Source organism: Rhinoderma darwinii, chromosome 2 (assembly GCF_050947455.1).
Source record: "Rhinoderma darwinii isolate aRhiDar2 chromosome 2, aRhiDar2.hap1, whole genome shotgun sequence".
NCBI classification, from domain to species: domain Eukaryota; kingdom Metazoa; phylum Chordata; class Amphibia; order Anura; family Rhinodermatidae; genus Rhinoderma; species Rhinoderma darwinii.
Window position 1 is genome coordinate 430,297,746 of NC_134688.1, and position 23,027 is coordinate 430,320,772.

The 23,027-nt window shown below is 42.5% G+C and overlaps 1 protein-coding gene and 1 long non-coding RNA gene across 2 annotated transcripts in view; one reads left to right on the forward strand and one right to left on the reverse strand.

Annotated features, from left to right (window-relative positions):
* LOC142743536 (LHFPL tetraspan subfamily member 7 protein-like) overlaps positions 1-16,158 on the reverse strand; it is a 188,852-nt gene extending 172,694 nt beyond the window's left edge. Inside the window, exon 1 of the mRNA XM_075854399.1 lies at positions 15,589-16,158. Coding sequence (XP_075710514.1) covers positions 15,589-15,909 — 321 coding nt within the window. The 5' untranslated portion in view covers positions 15,910-16,158. The remainder of the gene's footprint in view (positions 1-15,588) is intronic.
* The window catches only part of LOC142743538 (uncharacterized), an 88,847-nt gene continuing 81,418 nt past the window's right edge, over positions 15,599-23,027 (forward strand). The window contains exon 1 of the long non-coding RNA XR_012881579.1: positions 15,599-15,916. This is a non-coding gene — a long non-coding RNA (uncharacterized LOC142743538). The remainder of the gene's footprint in view (positions 15,917-23,027) is intronic.

Here is a 23,027-nt window from a genome sequence, read left to right on the forward strand (position 1 = left end):
AAAAGAGGCCTCAAAATGCACTAGGTGCTTCTTTGGCTTGTGTTTTAGTCCACGAGTGCACTAGAGACACATGTGGGACATTTCTAAAAACTGCAGAATCTGGACAATACATATTTAGTAGTATTTATCTGGTAAAACCTTCTTTGTTACAGAAAAAAAATTGAATAAAATTGAAAGTCATCAAGAAAAATGAAATTTGCAAATTTCACCTCCACTTTGCTTTAATTCTTGTGAAATGCCTGAAGGGTTAAAAAACTTTCTAAAGGCTGTTTTGAATACTTTGAGGGGTCTAGTTTTTAAAAAGGGGTGTTTTATCAGGGTTTCTAATACATAGGCCCCTCAAAGCCACTTCAGAACTGAACATGTACCTTAAAAAAAAGGCTTTTGAAATTTTCTTAAAATAAACACTGAATATATCGACCAAATTTTACCACGAACATGAAGCCCAATGTGTCACGAGAAAACAATCTCAGAATCGCTTCGATAGGTTTAAGCATTCCGACGTTATTACCACATAAAGTGAAATATGTCAGATTTAAAAAATGGGCTCTGAGCCTTAAGGCCCAAACAAGGCTGCGTCCTTAAGGGGTTAAAAATAAAGAAAAAAAGACACAACAATATACCAGATGTGCATCAAACTTCCAACAGTTATTGTTTATAAATTTAGAGAATATCAGATCCCCATTTGAAAAACTGAGGTTGCCAGCAGCAGCAGCAGAATATTGGAGACCAAATTGGTACAGCTCTCTCCATTGAAGTTTATGCTTTTGTTTTGTCTTGTCAAATGGGAAACAGGAGACAAATCCGGCCTTAGGATAGATGGCGCCCTGTGCGATATTATATTTTTTGGCGCCCCACCCTATTATAAAAAAATGTCCCATAATAAAGTATAATACCCGACACAGTATAATGACCTATATAGTGCCCCCACACAGTATAATGCCCCTTTAGTGCCCCCTTTACAGTATAATAATATTTAATAATATATTATAACCCCTTCAAGGACACAGTATTTTGTCCTCTAATTGTGTCCACACAGTATTATGCCCCATAAGTGCCACACACAGTATATTGCCCCTGTAGTGCCCCTACACAGTATAATGTCGGCTTAGTGGCCTCCACACAGTATAATGCCCCCGTCCCCTGGCTGACACACACAACCCACCCTTGTAGATAGTGCCCCTCTGTAGATTGTGCCATACAGCCTCCCTGTAGACAGTGCCATAATCCCCCACATCCTCCTTGTAGACAGTTCTATACAGACCCCACCTCCCCCTTGTAGACAGTGCCACATACAGCCCCCCAAATCCTCCTTGTAGACAGTGCCATACAGCCCCCCACCTCCCCCTTGTAAACAGTGCCTTGCAGCCCCCACCTCCCCCATGTAGACAGTGCCATACAGCCCCTCACTAGGTAGTGCCACACTGCCTCCTTGTAGGTAGTGCCACACAGCCCCCTTGTAGGTAGTGCCACACAGCCCCTTGTAGGAAGTGCCACACAGTCCCCTTCTAGGTAGTGCCACGCAGCCCTCTTGTAGGTAGTGCCACACAGCCCCCTTGTAGGTAGTGCCCCACACCCCGCTGTAGGTAGTGGCAAACAGCCCCCTTGTAGATAGCAAACCCCCCTTCCTATAGATAGCGCCATTGTAGCTCCCTGAAGAAGCTGAATCCCCCTGTGTCCGGGGATTCCACTCTAGGAGAAGCCCCTGACGTCAGGGGCTTTTCCTGGAGCCGAAGCACCGGCCACCGCGTCGGCAATGCTGTGGACGGGGATTCCGCTTCACGAGTTGCCCCTGATGTCACTGTCCATATATAGACAGAGACGTCAAGCACTCCGTCCAGGATGCAGATACTATTGAAAGTAGCGCTACCGCTGTAACAGCCACAGCGGCTGCTAGCGGCGGCACCATCCATGGAGGGGCCCTTCCACTCGGAGAAGAAACTTCTCAAACACAAGCAGGGGAGGGGAGCCAGCGCAGAGCCCCCTTCCACCTGCTGGAGTGATGTGCCCTGTGAAATGGCACAGGTCGCACACCCCTAAGGCCGGCCGTGTCAGGAGACCATCATTCTCCTGATATTTAGGGGACCTAGACATTGAACCCTCTACCTTTCAGATATTTATGGCATTAGTATGGCAGTAGCCAGTCAGTTCTATGTTAAGCCATCTAATAAAGTACTCAGGGATACATCATTACAATGCGTTTTACAAAGGTAATTATTATAAAGAGCTCATATTACTGCTTGACTACTTGTTCCTAGCAGTATACATCAGGTTGTGACCTTCCACTTGGCTTTATTCTCTTCCGCACATCATGACAGCTTTGTCCTCATTATCATACATGACTAGACAGGTCACTGGCTACTACAAGATCAACACACTCATGTCCTGCTGCTCTGACAATTCTGCTTCCTATTATCATCCATGACAGGGCAGGGTAGACATGAACAAAACAGGAAATGAAAGATGAATAAAAACGTGTACAGTGTTGTCAAATCAACTTAAAATATGCATAAAATGTTCAGATATTGTAACCAGTTGTCTATATTATTAACAATAATCTTACACCAACATTGACCCAAATATTTTTATAAAGAAGCAGAACACATGCTGGATAATGATACAATAACATAAACATATTCTTTTCCACACAGAATAATACTACATGATTTGGATAGGTCCAGACACTTTTTCTTCTCGTTGGCACAAATACAAAAGAGCCTTGCTTCTGCACGCCCAGCACGAAGCAAAGTTTCCATCCTCCATCTGTTCTCACAAATCAGAAAGAAACATATTGTTGTGCAGTCATACTGTTCCTGTTGCACAACGTGGGGCAGTTGTAAGCAATTAGAAGAAAGCTGGGGTCTACAATAAGTAAATCTACAGTAAACCCCCACTATCTGCAGCAATGGCCTCCAGCAGTATAAGCATTGCAACATCAAGGAGGTTGTGTGACTATTCCTCCTTCTGAGAGCAATGTAAAGCTCATTGTTGTGTGAGGATAGCCAGCAACACCCGTGACTATAAAGAACAGCTTTCATCTCCATTAGCAGGACAAAAAAGTCATTTATCCCTCCATGTCTTTTGACAGTCGTGTCACAGTATGTTTGATCATTGATGATTGGCTGCAGTGCAAATATGAAAACAGTAAACGATTCATGTAAAAACATGAGTAAATATAAATACAATCAAAATATTGCACCCTATTACTTATTACCCAAACATAATGTAAAATGCATTATTATCATTACTCATGCACATAAAATTACCACTATTCTGTACTTGTACTATGCAAGCTGCATAGTAGATTGCTTAAATATCTTTCTTAGGCGTCATGTACAGTGGTTTTGCGGCCGTATACTGTCCACAATTGCGGATCCGCGAATGGTGGATAGTATAGGATGAATGCTTTCCTATGGGCCAATGCACACAACCATGGTTTCGACTTTCTGTGCATTGGTCGGAGCCTGGACCGCAAAAGAAATAGGACATGTCATTATACGGTCCGCATTTGCGGTCCAGGCTCATTGAAATCAATGCATATCTTCAGTGTGAACGATCCATGATCGGTTGTCATCCGTGGCCCATCCGTGCCGTAATCACAGACTGTACACACAGCTACGGCAATGTGTAGGAGGCCTTTGGCGTTGGTGTACCACAAGCCCTAGCAAGCTATACTTACAAGCTAGGAAATCCTGGAATTCGTAGTTAGGACCCATTTACTGTTTTGCACCATTAAATTATGTGTTTTTTAGGACCTGCCCTTTTCAAAACTTAGCATTTCTCAATTCTGTTGTGGTTAATAGTCACTAACTATTGTTTTGTTTCACGCAGACCCATGTGTCTCCTTAATAACATACGAAAAAAAAATATTCTGTGAAGTCTGATCCTGCAGTCATATTCTCTGTCATCTGTCCTCCACTTCTAGTTAATTTTCTGAATGAACAGTTTGTTACCAAAAGGGTAGGGGACAGAAGGAAGGATTACTGCAGGATCAGACTACACAGGTTTTGTTTGTAGTCTGTTACCATGGAGATGTTTACATCTGCAGAGAAATTGTAAAAACAAAATGATAGGAAATTTCTACTCTAAATATATTTTTAATTTTAGACGTATTAGGACAATAAAACTAGACTTTAAATAACACTTTTTACTGTAGCTACTAGTGACTTCTTTTAGATTAGAACTATATGCAGAATGCCCTTAGATGAGCTACATGGCCACTCTGTAGTTCTACTTAAAGGAACAGAAGACGTAAACTTCACCCACCTGACAACTCAGACACTGGGATCCTCCTAGTTCTCAGTTGCCAGTGCTGTAAAGAAGCTTGTCACATAACCACACTCCATTTTGCTGAATGGCTATGAAGGATCACATAGGCGAGAAGCTTATGTGGTGACCTCATTTACAACCAACCCCACCCCCCATCATCACCATAATTTAGAGAGTCTTTTTTCCAGGTATAATTGCACACACTAATTCTATGTTATTAGCAAAGCGGACTGACCATTAGGCACTGCCTAGGGACCCAGAGCATTAGGTGGCCCACAGCCTTCCAGCCTGAAGCATTAAAGTGCCCTTCAGCTCACCACCTAGAAATTAATTATACAGGGGGGCTCATAAGTGGGTATACAGGGGGAGATTTTTTAAACAGTCTAATTACAATTTTGTGAGTCAATTTTGAATGAAGAAACAAAAGGAGATGACATTATTAGAAAAATAACTTGGTCCGATGAAGCCGACTACAAACTTTCAGGTGCTGTTAATAGGCACAACTGGATTTATTACTCAACAGAAAACCCACCTGCAACAACTGAAGAACAGTTTAATTACCACGGGTTACAGTTTGGGCGGCCCTTTCATGTAAAGCGGTAATTGGACCTATCTTCTACCATACAATGATTACCTCAGACCTGTACCCTAACATGCTCCAAGAAAATATAATACTACAATTGTAGTTGGAGCATGAAAATAGAGACTTCTATTTTCAACAAGATGGAGCCCCCCTCACTACGCTTTAGCGGTATGTCATTTTGTTGATGACAAATGATCCAATAGGTAGATAGGTAGACGAGACCCGGTTGAATGGCCACCATGATCACCAGACTTTAGCCTGATGGACTTTTTATTTTGGGGAGTTATCAATGATAAGGTATATTCAAGAAAACCACGCACAGTTGATAACATGATTCAGGTCATAAAAGAAGCATGCCAAGAAATTAATGCCAATAAAGAACTTTGTGCTAAAGTGTGAGTGTAAAAACTAGAATACAGCAATGTGTAAATAGTGAGGGCCGCCAATTTGAGCATATAAGGGATTGTACTTAATTGTCTTGTTATTCTATCAAATACTATTTAAACTGTATACCTATTATTATACTTACCTATTATTTAAACTGTATACCTAATTATGCCCCACCCTGTATATCTTTATCATGGGTCGGAGCTTCATTATTCTTACAATATATAGAGATCCAAATACCCTGCTTCTAATCATAGTTAAATTAAAAAATGTTGACTGCTTTCAGCCACCACTAGGGGGAGCTCACTACATGCAAATTTATAAAGCTACTTGGGAGCTCTAAAAACTTCATATGCAGTGAGTTCCCCATGGTGGTGGCTGCAGGTAGCCAGAAATAAATTTTTTAGCCACATACCTCATATATAATTACTGACAAAATTCCTTGCCTGACCCCATGCTCTGGTGCGAGTAATAAACTGCCATTGGGATGTAATGTCTCACGGCAGCATTGAACAATGACGCCATGTTACCTGGCCTTATAATGGACACACCGGTAATGCAAGAAATCCAGTGAGTAGGAAAAAGTGATCTATTAAATTTTTCAAATAAATGACAAAAAATAAAAATAAAATAAATTTGTGTCATAGGTGGCCCCTTGTTATTGGGCATCTCATAGATGTAAAAATGTAAGCGGCCCGTCTTGGTGCTGCCATTACCTATACAAACATTTTTAATCCTGGATATAAAATGTGAATAGGAGGAGTGTTATTTACATTTACTAGTCATTCCTTTTAAGATGCATTTAACACGGTGTCTACTACTGGATTGAAGATGTCATAAACTATTAGCTTTCAAATTGTCATAGACGAATAATGAGACTAGATTAGTTGATGCATTCCAACCTTTGTGCCCTGAGTATTGAGAGAAAAATTAATTCAACCATGTTTTCCATGAGATCACAATATAAAGCAGTTTGCATTATCTATTTTCAAGGACACTTCTGAGAAATAATGGAAATACTATATCCAGAAGAATAGTTTTGCACCCGCCCTGTATCTGCAGAAGTGAGGACCAATTAGCAGTCAATGCGTCTAATCAGGATAATGGTTTTAATGAAATTACACAGATGAAATGATTGCTATGGATTATCTGCCCTGAAGTTAGGCAGAGATTCAGCTGGTGGAAAATAATAGATGGAGATGAAAGTTTGTTGGCTTCAATATTGTCAGGATTGGACGAAGGCCACCAAATGCTCAGCCAGTCGACGTCTTAGAGAATCTCCGTATGAACTAACCACTGGCGGCTGCCCCTGCCACACTATAAAGCACTTAGATTAATTGAAGCACTACACACTATAATAAACAAATATGGTATATAGAAAAATATCATCTTCTAGGAGAAATGCTGGAAAATCATTAGTAGTCTTGGGGTATCATTTTTTTCAATGTGTAACGTTACTGAAAGTCCATTATTACTAGTACTAAAAAGTCCTTGGTGCCAAGGATGCTTATACGGATAAACAAGGGGTCTTTAATCCATTTCTTTGACTATCAACCAAAGTATTGGAAGATGTAATAGCCTCTTACTGATGAACTTTTTGTATTGCAATATAAGTGCGAACAGTATGGACAGGTCACTTATCAGTCTGTCTAATATATTAGGGAATAGAAACTTTAAAGACTGTGTACACCTTTGAAATAATTAAAAAAAAAAATTAATAATCTGTTTGGTGAAACTTTCTAATTAGATTTTATTAGAAATAATTTTTACTTTTTGAGAAACAGCTGCTTTGTATCCTGTATACAGAGCAGCTGTAACTTGCGCTGAGACCTGAATCTGTCAGGTCAGCGGCACTAACGGGTTCAGCGACAGCATGTCCTCCTGCTTGTTTCTGAGACGCAGGATCCACCTGTTATCCGTCACATCTAAGTTATGAACGTAACAGCTCTGACTCGCAGGACCCGCTGGCACTGCGCCTGTCAGTGCTGCTGACCTGACAGATACAGGATTCAGCGCTAGGTACAGCTGTTCTGTATACAGGATACAAAGCAGCTGTATCTCAAAACTTAGAAATAATTTTTAATAAAAAGTATTTAGAAAGTTGCACGAAACACATTTTTATAAACAAATAAAATAAATAAAATGATTTCAACGGTTTACATAGACTTTAAGTAATCAAATTACTGCAAGTAGGAGAGATCAGAAGCTAGACCAGGGAAGCTGAGGGATGATCAAATCCTCTATAACTTCCTTGTATCTCATCACAGTCTATAGACTTTTAGAACAATCCAATCCTGTGAGGCATCAGAATGTTTTATTTCGGCCCATATGTCCTATAATAAGGATGTAATATAGGTAAGTTGCCCACTCAGGACCCCTCTATTAACCAGAGCAGAGCCACTGCAAAGAGCATCTCTTCCTTTGGTGGAATGTGCATTACAAGGACGACCCATTCATTTCAGTGGGCGCTGTGTAATGACTCATTTTAAAGGGGGAAATGAGGACTTGCCGGACGCTTCCCTTGGTGATAACTGATTGCGAGGGTCCCAACTAATGTTCCCTCTAAGCTTTGGCAGCTCCTGAGCGGGGCAGTTAGGGAGCAGGGTGAGTCTCCATCAATGATGGGCGATCGGACGATCAAAAGTAATACCCCCAGTAAACGCTAATATAGCGTAATATAGCGACTAAATAAGAGAATAAGAAAACTTATTTTAAATTAGTTTTAATTACTTTTTTAAATACTATAATATATAAAGTCCACCAGTAAAATAGAGAGTTCTAAACACCAATTACAGGCATCAATGAAAGAATCCCTCATTACACCACTGTCCCTGTAGATAGCACCACACAAACCCCCTATAGATAGCGCCACACAGACCCCCTGTAGATAGCAACACACCCTCTCCCTGTAAATAGCGCCACAGACCCCCTGTAGATAGCGTCACACCCCCTCCCTGTAGATACTGCCACACACAGCCCCCTGTAGATAGTGCCACACAGCCCTCTTGCATATACTGCCACACAGCAATCCCCCTCCCCTTTGTATATACTGTCACACAGCAATCCCCCCCTTTTATATACTGCCACAAAGCAATCCCCCCTCCCCTTGTATATACTGCCACACAGCCCACATCCCCTTGTATATACTGCCACAAAGCAATCCCCTCTCCTTTTATATACTGCCACACAGCAATCCCCCCTCCCCTTGTATATACTGCCACACAGCCCCCCTCCCGTAGTATATGGTGCTACACAGCAATCCCTCCCTGTATATAGTGCTACACAGCCCCCTTCTCCCCTTGTATATACTGCCACACAGCCCCCCTCCCGTAGTATATGGTGCTACACAGCAATCCCCCCCTGTATATAGTGCTACACAGCCCCCTTCTCCCCTTGTATATACTGCCACACAGCAATCCCCCCTGTATATTACCACACAGCCCTCTCAAAAAACAAAAGATTGCACTTAACTTGCCCCGCTCCCACGACGGACGGAGCGCTACACTGTATCTCTGATGGGACGCATGCGCCTACCGTATAGATCATGTGACGTCATCACGCCAGCCTGCGCAGGGAGTCTTCACAGCACCTTCCAGGCTACAGGCCTAACTTGGCCTGCAGCCTATACTATTCATTTGTATCTGCGTCCTGAGGAGGCCTATACAAGTGAATGTGGCTGTCGCTTGCACTGGAGCACCCTCCGGTGCTAGCGATGCCACTGCATCCGCCCGCTGCCCGTGACAGTGCGCAGGCTTTAAACTTTAGTGAGCGGGCGGACTGTGGAAGGTGCGCAGCCGCAAACCTTAAAGGGAAAACTGGTCCTAACAGTATTTTAGCTCTACCTCTCTGTGAGTTTTTTTTACAATAGAGATACTGAAATGTTTGGACACTGTTTTCCAATAAAAATGATTTATGTTTTTTTCACAGCTTTTTTTAATTTTTTTTAAATTTAATAGATGTCATATGAACCCGGCTTCACTATGCATTACATGGATGGCCTTTGACTTGAATAACTGGCATGCAATGCTGCTTTTTCCCTGCAACAATAACAGCTGATCACTGGGGGTTAGAGAAGCAGGACGCGTGTATATTAGCAGATCTGATCTGTGGGCAGCGTGTTATAGAGCAGGAGGCGCTGAGCAGATTTATATATAGTTGTGGCCAAAAAGATTCAGGATGTCCTGTCATTTATTCATTTAATTTCCTTATGAGTCCAGTGGGTGGTCCTACTCAAGTCATTGGCAGTTTTTTATGTATTCCCTCTTGTAAGAGGGAGGGCTGTCAATCAGTTGTTGAGACCGCCCACTGGACTCTTTAGCCCACAGTGAGCAGGGATTTAAATAAAAAAATTACAGGATATCCTGAATCTTTTTGCACAAAACTATATATCAATCTACTCAGCTCCTCCGGCTCTGTAACATGCCTGCAGTTAGGATAGCATGCTCAACATGACAGGTTTCCTTTAATAGAGGGGGGTCCCCCATTCAGGACCCTAATTTATCTACAGACTGTGCCTGGCGTTGGAGGACCTAGCACATCTTTCCATTGCACATGCAGCCCATTAATTTTAAAGCGGATTTGTCAGATTTTTATGCTGCCCTGTCTGAGGGCATCATAAAGTAGTGACAGACACGCTGATTTCAGTGGTCTGTCACTAGAGGCTCTGTCACCAGATTTTGCAGCCCCTATCTGCTATTGCAGCAGATCGGCGCTGCAATGTAGATTACAGTAACGTTTTTATTTTTAAAAAACGAGCATTTTTGGCCAAGTTATGACCATTTTCGTATTTATGCAAATGAGGCTTACAAAAGTACAACTGGGCGTGTTGAAAAGTAAAAGTCCAAGTGGGCGTGTATTATGTGCGTACATCGGGGCGTGTTTACTACTTTTACTAGCTGGGCGTTGTGTATAGAAGTGTCATCCACTTCTCTTCACAACGCCCAGCTTCTGGCAGTGCAGCACTGTGACGTCACTCACAGGTCCTGCATCGTGTCGGCACCAGAGGCTACACTTGATTCTGCAGCAGCATCAGCATTTGCAGGTAAGTAGCTACATCGACTTACCTGCAAACGCCGATGCTGCTGCAGAATCATCTGTAGCCTCTGGTGCCGACACGATGCAGGACCTGTGAGTGACGTCACAGTGCTGCACTGCCAGAAGCTGGGCGTTGTGAAGAGAAGTGGATGACACTTCTATACACAACGCCCAGCTAGTAAAAGTAGTAAACACGCCCCGATGTACGCACATAATACACGCCCAGTTGTACTTTTACTTTTCAACACGCCCAGTTGTACTTTTGCAAGCCTCATTTGCATAAATACGAAAATGGTCATAACTTGGCCAAAAATGCTCGTTTTTTAAAAATAAAAACGTTACTGTAATCTACATTGCAGCGCCGATCTGCTGCAATAGCAGATAGGGGTTGCAAAATCTGGTGACAGAGCCTCTTTAAGTCATTTTTGATCATATACATGTTATACTTGCGCTGCGCATCCAGCGGCGAGTGCTATCTTCGGCACCCTTTAGAAATAAAAGGAGCGGTGGCCAAGCATGCGCACTACCGCTACGTTCATATGGGGTTCCCATGGGGCGCCCTGGAAAGGCAAGGTAACCCCATTCTTGTGATAGGTGGGGGTCCCAGCAGTCAGACCCTCACCGATCAGACTTTTAGCACCAATCCAGTGGATAGGTGATAAATATTGATGATGGGAAAACCACTTTAAAATCGGACTAATCCCCTTTAATGAGCATGATGTAATGCTTCTTTTCCCCTGTGGGGGCGCTGCAGGAAAATTGAAAACTTGCAAAGCAGCGGGAAACCATGTGATGAGTCTATCAACATAGGACCATTCTAACACAAAGGATTTGTCCAAAGCAGATAAGCCCCTCCAGGATAAGGTAATAGGTAAGCCCAGGCCTATAGAAGGCCAAAAATAAAAAAAAATATATATATACACCGTATATATACTGTATATGTGTGTTAACATGATATTCAGTATTATTATATTTTTTATTTTACTGAAAGAAAAATTTATCATTTACTACATTTTAACAAAAGTTAAATACTATTACGTGAAGCAGAGGTCACTGGGGGTATAGGGGACCTCCTACCATTCTAGAACATGCCGTCACTGCATCCACATAGAAGAGGAGTGGGATGCTTACAATACCATTACCGGAGGGACGGCATGCTATTCTGACAGCTCGCCCAGGAAGACAATGGTTGTATATAAAGCTGGCAGGTCCCAGTGTTCTGCATGCACAGTGATGTAACGGCCCCGTGCACTGACTCACTAATGATGCTCCTGTTTTCAAACAACTTATCAGCATCACAAAAGGTGCACTGGTCCATCATTCTGTGGAGTAGAAAAAGCTTTAGATTTGGGCACAATTCACACATAATTAGACCACCAAATACAAAAGGAAAGAATCACATTTTCCCACAACCAGATTCTTTCTGTCCTTTTTTTGTGCAGACTTGAAATTAGTTGTGCCAATCACCTGTTTCAAATGCCGTAGGACACATTGCCAACCTTACGACATGCCGGTGTATAATCAAATCAGGGTTTTATGATATATGTGAAGACGTAGCACCACTTATAGTGATATTACAATGTGGTTATCTGTGTTTTTACATAGGACTGCAGGCAAACCTACTGCATTATTTATTGGTATTATAGTCGAGTGCTGCCCTTTATGCATTACAGATGGTAAAGTCAGCTTAGGATGGTACCAACACTTTGCCAAAAACTGTGCCACAAGTCAGTTGTATTTTTTGATCTGCTAGATATTCCCTGGTCAACTGTAAATGCATTATTGTGAAGTGGAGGTCCCTTATTTCCAGCGAAGGGTAATTTTAATGTTACAGCATACAATGACATTATATATTGTAAATAAATATATATATACCGATCAGACATAACATTATCAGACCTATTATTGTATAGGTCTCCTATTGTGACACCAAAACTGCTCTTAAGGTGTCCTGTGGTATCTGCCAGCAAGACGGTGGAATTAAACTGTACATTGCGAGGTGGGGCCTCCATGGATCGGACTTGTTTTTCCAGCACATCCCACAGATCCTCGATCAAATTAAGATCTGGGTAATTTGGAGGCCAAGTCAACACCTTGAACTCTTTATCGTGTTCCTCAAACGATTCCAGAGCAATTTTTGCAGTGTGGCAAGCGTATTATCCTGCTGAAAGAGACCACTGCCATTAGAGAATAACAGACCATGGATGTCCAGCACAGGTGTATTCTCCGTGCACCAGAGATCTTCTCACTATAGAAGTCAATGACCTTCTCAACAGGAAGATAAGAGGACTGATAATCGTCCACCTCTACCCGCAAAATAGGATGGATACTAAACACAAGCGTGCACATAGCCTTTAATTCAGTATCATGATGATGAGCATTATTAATAGAAATTAGATGAAGTTCAGGGGGTACATTGTGGTTCCTGCTCTTTTACCTGTTGAAATTTTTTTTTTAACTGGGAGAGTTTCCAAAAGGTCCGTCATTAAACTGAGGGTATGTTCACACGGCCTATTTACGGATGTAATTCGGGCGTTTTTGCCCCGAATTACGTCCGAAAATAGCGCCTCAATAGCGCTGACAAACATCTGCCCATTGAAAGCAATGGGCTGACGTTTGTCTGTTCACACGAGGCGTATATTTACGCGCCGCTGTCAAATGACGGCGCTTAAATAGACGCCCGCGTCAAAGAAGTGACCTGTCACTTCTTTGGGCGTAATTGGAGCCGTTATTCATTGACTCCAATGAATAGCAGCGCCAATTACGTCCGTAATTGACGCGGCGTTCAAGCGCCTGCACATGCCGTTACGGCTGAAATTACGGGGATGTTTTCAGGCTGAAACATCCCCGTAATTTCAGCCGTTACGGACGCCCTCGTGTGAACATACCCTAATACTAAGGCTCGGCTCACATCTGCATCATAGCTTCCGTTTATAACAAAAGCCAAAAAACATTCTGCCGGTTCAATTGTACAACGGATCCAAACGCTACCCACAGACTCCCTAGACTTATACAGGGGTCCGTTGGGCTTCTGCTGACGTTTCTGTCGTTTTGCCGACAAGAATAGCGCTGCATGCTGCACTTTTTGTCATCAAAAGAGACGGAACTGCCAACGGAACAGAAGTGTGAACAGATAGTATAACTGTAGTGAAAAATCACGAGCCATACGTCGAAATACTATAGGTACTATTGCCACACACTGTAATTTAGTAATAAACAGAAAACATGCCTTCATATATACTGTATATATACAAAAAGTAAGAGAGAGATGAGTATATAGCAATGGTATAGAGAAATCTGCAGGCGTTGCAGTCTGCACAGTGACATATTATAGAGCCATCTGCAGACATGGTATGGTGACAAGTGTCTCTTAATCTACTCCTACATAATGCCCATCCTCCTACAGAAGACTAATTGGAGACACATTATCACTCGACTTGTAGACATATAGGCACACAAGTGTAATATTAATGAGTGAGATGCCGGCTTTCCTGCCTGTAGCTTGTTTGTTGTTTACCCACTTCACAGTGATCAGCTAATTGCCCATGCCCTGAGTGCTGTACCCTCTCCGTGCGCTCCGTAGCGGACACATCACCAGCATTGTGCAGCATTCCCAAACACATCTACTAATGGAAATGATTGAGAGGGGGCTGCGGAGTGATGAGAAGCCAAGCAACATCTCCATAAGTGCTAGGGGCATGCCTACAAATATTAAAACCTATACAATACGTATGCATAGTGGTGGTGAGGATTTTACTAATGGCTCATTGTGACAATACTAGCTGCAGATATGACACCACAATGGGAGTCTTTACAGTCATCTGTTGTCTTCAGTAGGACCGTTGCATGAGGAATTGAAGCATGACGGGCACCCACTGATTTCACAGTGGGCAGAGATGCCCACGCAGCGCCTACCATCACTGGATGTGACTTCCATCTTTAGTTGTCCCAAGCGTAGCACATCCCTCTAAACGGGTATTCCCATCTTATGTTATGGTATATCGCTTGGATTTGCCATAACATTAGGATCGGTAGGGATCCAACCTCTGGGATCACTGTCAATCACGAGAACGAACGAACGAACTAAAGTCTTTAGCTTTTCTCCTGCTCAGCAGATCTCCCGGCCACCCGCAGTACAGAGAACTATAACACAGCTCCATTCAAGACACGTTTATTCCCGCTGCCACAGTATTATGGCCACGTAATGACGTGTTGTCTATGATGTCATGTTATGTGATTAAGGAGGCCAATAGCCACCATGGGATATTACATCGTTAAACTAGTCAGATACAATTCTGAAATGGAAACGCGAGATAAATTGACATGTTGCAGATTTTGCATCGCCGGTCAATTTGCGTGCGGAAAAATTCTGCAACGTGTTGTTGAGATTCATTGGAATCTCATTTACTTTGCTGGACCTGTTTTACGCTGCAGATTTCACTTAGGAAAATCTGAGCGGCAAATCCGCACGAAATACGGATTGTGTGCATTTGTCCCTAGGCTCGAATCATACGTCCAGATTTTGGTGCAGTTTTTGGAGCCAAAGCCAGAAGTGGACACAAAAGGAAGGGGAAGTATAAAGAAAGGACTTATACATTTCATCCCTGTTGGTTACACTTGGCTCAAAAAACGGCATTAAAAACTGCATCAAAAACTGCATGTGTGATTCCAGCCTTAAGAAAATGCATTGCATATATCTTAGAATTTCAATTGATCATAAATTATAATTGTGTATTCGAGACATGTATCTGGCCATCTGATGAGTCGTGAACAATTCTCACTGTAACACATTGAACATTCTGGATCTGGAGTCTAAATATACAAGAATGATTTCCATTTGGTTTATGACACAATATTAAGAACCGACTTTGGGTTCACAAATTAATATTTAATCGCTAATTATTTAATAATGGTGACGTCTACGACCGGTGAACAGGTGTCGAGTCATGTAGGTTTATAAATGGGTATAAAACGTGGTGACAACTAATAGAGAGGTCAGAGAATGTATAGATCATGCAGAAAAATTGTTTCACTAAATGCTCGTCATCATTTAATATATAAAGGGTCATAAATTGTACTTGTATGGGCAGAGGATATAGGTGTAACCATATAGATTGTATTAGATGAATGATTCCAAAGTGTCTAGGATGCAGCTGTGATTTATTGGATTATGATGTAAACCTAATCAGTCTGATAAATGTAGAATATAAGTGTAAAATGTACAGTAGTGGTATCGTTTAGTGCAGCTGATCAGGTAACGCATGTGTGAATTGTACCAATCACAATCCGCCGATAATAATTGTTAAGCCACTCACCTGCCAGGAGCTGGAAGGGATGTCATTGAATTTCCCTAATCCCCCGAAGGTGTAGCAGCCGGACATGTGCTCCAGGCTGTCAGAGCAGTGCCACAAAAGCCCAAAGCTCAGCGGCTCCGGATCTCCAGATCTCACTATCCAAGACGGGGAGAGGAAGCTGAAGCTGCAGACCGCCACCAGGCAAGCCGAGAGCAGCACCCAGAAGCAGGACACACAGCTAAACATCCTGGGCTGATGCTGCTGCTGCTGCCGGGGAACCAGCCCCAAAGCAACATCCAGCCCTGCGCTGCTCTTCTTCTTACTGTCCAGCAACGAACGCATCTGGGAGGTAAGAAATAATCCCAAATCCTCCCTCCTCCTTCCCCCCCCCTCTAAAATGCAATGGGGTCCTCCTAGCTTCACATCAGGATACACCCGGGGCACTACTATTACCCCAATCCGGGGGGTGAGGTCAGGGAGTTACACCAGTGCACTACACGCTGCAACTTCTCCGGGCAGTGAGAGAAGTCACAGGCAGGATGCAGGATGCTGGCTGTACATGACAGCACGGGAAGAAGGGCCGGTCCTGTGTCCCAGCCCTCCGCCTCCTCCTCCCGGTGTATATACATGTACAGTATGAAGGAACGGGGAGGAGGCGCCACTATAACCTGCTGCGCTCACAGGTGTCCCCGGCCTGTCATGTGACCCGCTGCCTGTCACTTCTCCCTGTCACTAATGTCACCACTATTTATTACATGTATGTGGTCATCAGTCTGCATCGGACATGTGTGAAATAAACATCATCACCATTATTATCTTCATCATTATTATTATCATCTGCATCATCATCAATTATCATTATTATTATTATTATCATCATCATCATCATCTGTATCATCAATTATTATCATCATCATCATCACCATTATTATCTTCATCATTATTATTATCATCTGCATCATCATCAATTATTATCATAATCATCACCATTATTATTATATTTTATTATTATAATTATTATTATTATCATCAATTATTATCATCAATTATCATCATCATCACCATTATTATTATATTTTATTATTATTATTATTATTATTATTATTATTATCATCAATTATTATCATCATCATCACCATTATTATTATTGTGTATTATTATTATTATTATTATTATTATTATTATTAGTATTAGTATTATTATTATTATTATCATCATCATCATTAATATTATTTTTATCATCATCATAATCATTATCATCATCCCATTGTCATTATATTTTATTATTATCATCCCAGTTATTATTATTATTATTGGAGCAACATTTCTCTAGTTATATTACTATTATCGGTTTGTGTGATTTGCTGATTATAGACGCCTATATTATTTTATCTGCGGGTAATTCTAGCTATGAACGTTAACATTTATACCTGATAAGACAAACATTCCAATATAACCTTTCGTTTCTGAATTGTAAAATTGTCGACATAAGCGCAGCAAGAGATAATTGACAGCCATTAGAGCCATCACTAGTAGTACCCATACAATAGTGCCAGCCATGCCCATCAAGGGTACATGTACCATAGAGGCAGAGCATTCAGCTGCTATGGAACCCTTGGAGAGAAGATGCCTAGCCATGGTTGGTCCCATTCCCTTTTACTACTGGTTGGTGGGAACCTGTTCCCTCTCCAAAGGATCTGCATTGTTAGGAAGTAATGTGGGGTGGAGCTGGCCCAAAGGTCAAATACCAGGCCTTCTGTACTAGGCCAAACCCGGCACCATAATGGGGGGGGGGGGTCCAGTCTAGTGTATGCTAAGGGGATCCCTCTCTTCTATGTAAGTCACTGATGACCATATATTATTTCATTATTTATTACTGCCTATATAAATGTGCCAGACAGTTTCCCGATTTACATATGTATTTATTAGCTGCTTCTTCAACAACCTTCTTTATTACATAAATTAAATAGAGAAGAACCGAGAGAAGGGTTAAGAGAAGGATTCTGCTGCGAGCTCTTCTGAAGGGGCGCCTGTGAGTATCACCGCTCTATGTCCGCAGCATCTCATACAAGACTGAACCCCATACCTGTACACATATACTGGCTGGTGACCGGCTCATGCAGCTTTATGTTACTACCCCATATGTATAAAAGATGGCCGGACCATTGTACTGAACAAGATCTCTACACTTTGTGTCTCCCTTATTTCCTCATAGATTGTAAGCTCTTGCGAGTAGCGTCCTCACACCCCTTGTTTGTACAGATAATTAGTTTTGTCACTATGTAATGTCTGATATTGTCTGTGCATGTTTCCTCTGAATCGTAAAGAGCTGCGGAATATGTTGGCGCTATATAAATAACGATTATTATTGTTATTATTATTAGGAGCACACGTGATAACGTCAGGGGTACATGCCGGCAGAGAAGTTTTTTTGGATATATAAATTAGGTTGTTTGGGCTTAAAATGTCAAAATAAAAAGTTTTGTTAGGCTTCGTTCACATCTGCGTCAGGGCTCCGTTCTGGCGTTCCATCGGAGCTTCCCGTCAGAACGGAACGCTGACTGAAACAAACGGAAACCACAGGTTTCCATTTGCATCACCATTAATTTCAATGGTGACGGATGAGACAAACAGAAACCATTTGCACCGGATCCGTCACCATTGAAATCAATGATGATGCAAACGGAAACCTGTGGTTTCCGTTTGTTTCAGTCAGGGTTCCGTTCTGACGGGAAGCTCCGATGGAACACCAGAACGGAACCCTGACGCAAATGTGAACGAAGCCTAATATGTACCCCAGGTCCTGTTTTCACAAAGTGCACACGATATTGTCGTGTCAGCGCAACTACAACTACAGCACTACTCATATGTCGGCAGCAGTCACTAGTTGGCCGCTGCGGACACGACGTGATGTTGCACATATCTCACTTCATTGGGCTCACGTCCTTGTGGTTTTGCACATAATTCACATTTGTCTTTCTTCTTCGCTTTTTCCCTCTTGACTTGAAATGTTTTAATTGTACGAAGCAGTTCATTTTGGGTATGGATGTAGATTTCCAATGTAGGGCTTGACATGCCTCAGCAAATTGCCCATTTAGACAGGGAATCAGAGAGAAAAAGCTTCACTCTGGTACACTGACTGGCAGCCACAACCTGTAGAGGACAATATGGGATATCTGTTCCCTGTAGCTTGCATTTATATAATTGAAATTCGCATTGGAGTGATTAAAGAGTTTTTACAGCAGGGGCTCGGAGCAGAAGCTCCCACACCATCAATAATAATACGGCCCTGTGCCTACTGGAAAATACCTAAAACAAGTCCGTGTAGCATGGAGAGACAGTCTTCTGTATAGCAAATACTGGACAAGTAGCCATATGTATTCAAATAGTGGTCAGGAGGCAGGGGTTCGGAGCAGATGCTCCTACACCATAAATGATAATCTGGCCCTGTGCCTACTGGGAAATACCTAAAACAAGTCTGTGTAGCATGGAGAGACAGTCTTCTGTATAGAAAATACTGTACAAGTAGCCATATGTATTTAAAGAGTGGTCAGGAGGTCAAGAGGTTGCTAAGTAATCTGAACTGCCACAGCCTGGTATACACCTAGGGAAGCTACACAGATTTGGGGTAATAAGCTTGTGTGTACTATTACTACTCCTTTCTTATATAGGTGAAGAGGGCCACAAGATCCCTCATAGTCAATCAGCCAAAAGGACTTTCATTGGGGGGTTTAGTGGGTGCAATAGCAGCACCCACTAGTTTGGTTTTATTAGGGAATCTCATAGAGACATTCACAGCCATGTACAGCCCCCCCCCCCCCCTTACTCACATCCATACTGAGGATTTGCCATAAATGTATGAGTTGGAAATACCGCCTTAATAACAAACCTTAGAAATCTCAGTCCTGAAACTATTAGGATAACATTTTTCCATCCTACACAGAACAAAGTGACGGTTGTAGTCGCTGGCAGTGCCTGAAAATATATTATGCACTGGCACTCACCACTCCTCAGCTCATAAAGGATGGAAACTCTTATGCATCTATTCAGCAGTGATGGGCAGTGTAAGCGATGTCCTCTGTGGAACTTTATAAAGCTTGGCACCAGCAATAAAACGTTGTACTTATTTAACCCTCTTCATATAATGTAATGTAAACTACTCTCCACTTATTTTTTTTGTTACTCCTCACCGACTATGAACATTTTTCGTGCACAGTGCTGCAGATTTGTAAGTCCTGTTAGAACAGCGTGCATTAACAAATAGCACGTATACATTAGGTTTGCAGGAAATACATGTTGGGCTTACCTTCCCTTTCTTGTCAATCAAGTGCCTTCTTAATGGAGTTCCATTTAGGGTATGTTCACACGCAGTGGTTTCAGACGTAATTCAGCCGTTTTACACCTGAAAAAACTACTCCATTACACCTACAAACATTTGCCCATTGCTTGCAATGGGATTTACGGTGTTCTGTTCCCACGAGGTGTAATTTTACGCGTCGCTGTCAAAATACGGCGCGTAAAAAGACGCCCGCGAAAAAGATGTGCATGTCACTTCTTGGGACGTTTTTGGAGCCGTTTTTCATTGACTCCAATAACGGCCGTAAAATACGCCAGCGAAAAAACGCAAGTTGCTACAAAAACGTCTGAAAATCAGAAGCTGTTTTCGTCTGAAAACAGCTCAGTTTTTTCAGACGTATTTTGCTAAGAGTGTGAACATACCCTAAGTTTGCACTATGCAAAGCCTATTATTAGGGATCATATTATTTTAATCAGACTGGTGCCAATAGCAGAGGGGCGCCATCTACTAATATTAGTAATACTCGTGACTGGCTACGCACATTGTAAGAGTGTGGGGGGGAGAATCCTAACTCTTAAAGGGGATTATGCTTTATTTAATATTTATGTGTCTAGTAATAGCGCCTAAAATTGAGCACTGTCCCTTTAAAGTGTGCTGTCTATGTTGTTTTTTATCTTCTAGGTGGCGTTCCACAGGAGAAGTGGCCTGTAGTACTTATGCTGCTGCTTTAGGGCGGGTTCACACATGGCGGAATTTCACTTAAATTCCGCTGCGGACACTCCGCAGCGTTAATCCGCAGCGGAGCCGTTTCTCCATTGACTTTCACTTTAATTTAGCAGTGTTCGTTTACACGATGCGTACAATTCCGCTGCGGAGCATAGGCTGCGGAGCGGAATTTGGTGTCCGCAGCATGCTCTGTCTGTTGCGGAGCAGTGGCGGACTCATGGCGGAATTTCTCCATTGACTTCAATGGAGATTCAAAGTTCCGCAATGAAGTCCGCAGCTGTCATGCACATGTCATGTGTGCTGCGGATGCGTCTTGCTTTTTTAACGTGACATTTCTTCATTCTGGCTGGACCTATGTATTTCTAGGTCTACAGCCAGACTGAGGAAGTCAATGGGGCTCCCGTAATGACGGGAGCGTTGCTAGGAGACGTCAGTAAATAGTCACTGTCCAGGGTGCTGAAAGAGTTAAGCGATCGGCAGTAACTGTTTCTGCACCCGGGACAGTGACTACCGATCCCAATATACAGCAACCTGTAAAAAAATATAAGTTCATACTTACCGAGAACTCCCTGCTTCTGTCTCCAGTCCGGCCTCCCAGGATGACGTTTCAGTGTAAGTGACGGCTGCAGCCAATCACAGGCCAAGCACAGGCTGCAGCGGTCACATGGACTGGCGCGTCATCCAGGGAGGTCGGGCTGGATGCCGAAGGAGGGACGCGTCATAAAGACAACGGGCGGTAAGTATGAATTTCTTTTACTTTCACTAGGGAAAGTGCTGTCCCTTCTCTCTATCCTGCACTGATAGGGAGAAGGGAAGCACTTTTCCCGCAGTCCGCAGCAGCTAGTCCGCATCAATTTTCTGCACATTTTGTGCAGATCCGCAGCCGTAATCCGCAACCCGGATTAGGTGCGGCATTGATGCGGACAGTTGCGGAGGAATTCCGCCATGTGTGGTCATGCCCTTATTATTGCACTGTACCGTTATGTTTCATGGGATCACATATGGCACCCCTCCAAAGAACCTGAATAAGAAAAACACACCAGAATATTTGGAAATAAAGGCTGCAGTGTTTTATTATGGGTAACATAAAACAATTAAATAAACAATTAAAAACCAAATTGCATAACTTAATAAACCAATAAATAATGTCCAAGAATAAAATGTCCAATATAAATAAATCCCTTGTCCACCCAGCGTTAGCTGGACAACAACCCACTAACAAACACCGCGACAAAGCTTCTTCACAAAAATTAGGGAGGGAGGGGCTGCTTCCAGAATCTTCTCTTCAGATGAACAGCTGACCGGACCACAGTGCCCGCTTATATCTCCAGGATTTTCTCACCGCTCAGCTGATGCCACCAATCCGTGGACTGTTGCCAGAATCTACCTGGTCACAAGGTTCACCTGTGGAAACTTCCAGAATAGGTAAGTACCACCCTGATAAGGGGTGCGGAACAAACCATAAAACAATACAATAAGGAGTTGAAGAAAGACTGAAAGGAAAGAAGAAATGAGGGGTTGGGGGGCAATGTGATCCCATGTGTCCCCCACGCTAATCGCTTTAAGGCCCTGTTCACACAAGAGCTTTTTGCAGGCGGAAAAATCTGCCTCAAAATTCCTTCAGGAATTTTGAGACAGATTTTGACCTGTTTGCAACGTTTTTCGCTCCATTTTTTTACTGTGGCCATTGAGCGCCGCAGGCAAAAAATTCTGCAAAAACCGCTTTCTCTGCCTCCCATTGATGTCCCATTGATGATTTCGCAAATAAAAACACCTCCGCCTCCCATTGAAATCAATGGGTGGCTATTTGGGGAATTTTTTGGCGCTGTTTCTGACACGGTTTCTGCGTCAAAAACTGCACCAAAATACTATGTGTGAACATATCCTAAAGAGGGGGCCTCTCATTTGTACAGGCAAGTGATGGTTGGCTCGCTAAAAACTTGTTTTGGCGCCGGGATAAAGGCTCGGACGCCATCTTAGCTAGTGCTCTGCCACGCCATAACAGCTCCAGGAGGTAGAAGCAGGTCTATACCCCGTTCTGGCAGCACTTAATTCATAAAAGGGTGGTGTTCCCGCCATTGCGTGTGGTAAAAGGAAAATCTAAAGGGAGATCTGAATTCTTAAATTAACAAATGGACCTGTTTCCCCACTTTGAATGGGATAAATGATCTTTCTTAGTGATTTCTGATATATGTTCATATATTATTTAAGTGATCCACACTTATGTGAAGTTTCGGTCCAATTCCACTGGATCTTTTTGAAACGCTGTGAAAAATAACACGAAAATTTCCCAATTCTTATAATGTCATACAGTATAGCAGGAAAATCTTAATTATACATCGATATCGGTCTGTATGGTCAATATCCATCTGGGTCATCTGAACATTATCCTACAAAAATGCATAGCAAAATGATCTCATCTAGTAACCGTAAGTGC